Source organism: Macadamia integrifolia, unplaced genomic scaffold (genome assembly GCF_013358625.1).
Source record: "Macadamia integrifolia cultivar HAES 741 unplaced genomic scaffold, SCU_Mint_v3 scaffold491, whole genome shotgun sequence".
NCBI classification, from domain to species: Eukaryota; Viridiplantae; Streptophyta; class Magnoliopsida; order Proteales; family Proteaceae; genus Macadamia; species Macadamia integrifolia.
This window is the reverse complement of record NW_024870465.1, coordinates 1-1,859: the sequence shown is the minus strand read 5'-3', so window position 1 is coordinate 1,859 and position 1,859 is coordinate 1. Positions and strand designations below refer to the sequence as shown.

The window sequence follows — 1,859 nt, the reverse complement described above, 5'->3', positions numbered from 1 at the left end:
CCCCATGACATGACGTCATGATCAATATGAGGTCAAGATCTCCACGGTCCAGTCTCCAGGCCCATTCTCACTCATTTCCACCGTTGGATCATGAAGTTCAAATCCAACGAATAGACAATATTCCTTTCCCCAAGTAATCAAAATTCTGTAACTTATGTATTTAGAACCCCACACGGCCAGCGTTAGATAGGTTTGTCCACTCACGATTGTCGTAATCTTTGCGGACTGTACGGAGATTCCAATTATAACCATTGACTACCTTATCCGTACGTCTAATATCGAATCACTCTGGCCGGGTTTTAGGTTTTACTCGTCTTACTCTTATTAGTACTGTGTAGTACTCGACTCGCTCGTACTCCTGCTTTCGAAATTCTTCACTCTTTTCAAAATCAACTCCTCCTCAAGTTCCAAACCAGATTTTCGGAGGATCTGCTGAGATTCGGTGATGGAATTCAAACTCAGAGGAGGAGGAGGAGACGAAGACAGGGCTTCGACCTACTTTTCTTCTGGTTCCAGTGATGGCTACTTCACTGAACAAGCATTGCGAGGTACTTTCTTACTCATAGACCCCTTTCTCTTTCGTTTCAACTGAGTTTTAGTTTTGATTTTCTCTGCGAAGAAACAAAAACTGTTTTCTGATTTTTTTTTTCTTCTGGGGAAAGCGGGTTATATAACTGGTGACATGGTGAAGGACGATTTTGTGAGGAATCCAATGAATGTTAGAGCATCCATTCAGCGGGAACTCGAGAAGCAGAGGATCAGAGAAGAAATAATTGCTGCAGAGAGGCGGGCTCTTGAGATGGAGGTCAGAAGGGAGTTGCTAATGGAGCGTGAGTTGGCTTTACAGAGAAGGGTCCATGCCCATGCGTTTTCTGTAATGAGTTCTTCAATGTCAGTGTTGAGGGCTGACCAAACTCTCTCCTTGATTCCTCATCCGGAGGGCAGCAGTAGGGTTGAGGAGAGTTTGGGGTTTCCTAATCGAGCGGAGGTTGGAATGCATCAACCAGAGGGGACAAGGACTGAGGAGAGGCTCTCACTGCCTCCTGAACTTGGGGCCTTGGAGAAGCCTCCGTTGCGGAGAAGTTTAGAGCCAAGGGTAGCCGATGTTAAACCTCTTGCTGAAGTGGGCAAACAAGTGTTGTTCTTTGTGAGTGCCTTTTCTGACATTGCTTCAATTTCTTTCCTACGGTTCTTTCCTTGAATTTTTTTCTTAAGTAGGCAGTTATCAGTTTTAACAGGGAAATTGATAACACCAATGCTTCAGTTCTGCTATAATATCTTAATTTTTATAGCTGATCAAGGATTATTATTCTTTATTTTTCCCAATTCTGTGAGCTGCTTTCTGCTATTGCTACCTTTTTTTTTTTTCCTAATTAAGTTCTGGTATGTTCTGCTACTGCTACTGCTACAATTGCATTATATACTTGACTTGTTAAATGTCTCTTTTTTTTTTTTTGGGTATGTTTGGTTTATGTAGTTCCTGTGATGGATTTATAATCTGAGGGAATTCTTTTCTGACATATTTCTGGCTAATAAGATGAACAAAGGAAGGCTCCAAAATATTTGGTTTGATGCATGCCATGTTGGACTTTAAATTTTTTATTGTTAAATAGTTAGGTGGCTATTTGAGACGCGTCTAAAATCGTCTCGCTTTACTTTTGGCTGTGATTTAAGTTATGTATAGGCTTGGGATAATATCTTCATGTAGGCTTAGGCTAGAAAATCTGTATTGGTGATTTTTGTAATGCTGTCAGGTGATATGTCAGAGACAAATATTTAGTTCTTTGTGTCATTAATTATCCATATTTTCCCAATAACTATTGGTTGATCACAAGGAAAAATAAATAAAGAGGTTCAAT

General features: G+C 40.5%; 1 protein-coding gene across 1 annotated transcript; it reads left to right on the top strand.

Moving 5' to 3' along the window:
* Positions 1-298: 298 nt before the first annotated feature.
* LOC122068945 lies at positions 299-1,216 on the top strand. Its single transcript, XM_042632855.1, has 2 exons — positions 299-548; positions 663-1,216. The coding sequence occupies exons 1-2, from the start codon at positions 446-448 to the stop codon at positions 1,199-1,201; spliced, it is 642 nt and encodes a 213-aa protein (XP_042488789.1). The 5' UTR covers positions 299-445; the 3' UTR covers positions 1,202-1,216.
* The last annotated feature ends 643 nt before the right edge of the window (positions 1,217-1,859 follow it).

What these genes read in the sequence shown, in the direction of transcription:
- LOC122068945 (XM_042632855.1), top strand. Translation starts at nt 446, where the DNA reads ATGGAATTCAAACTCAGAGGAGGAGGAGGAGACGAAGACAGGGCTTCG. An exon ending in CACTGAACAAGCATTGCGAG is followed by an intron (nt 549 to 662) that starts GTACTTTCTTAC and finishes TTCTGGGGAAAG; the next exon opens with CGGGTTATATAACTGGTGAC.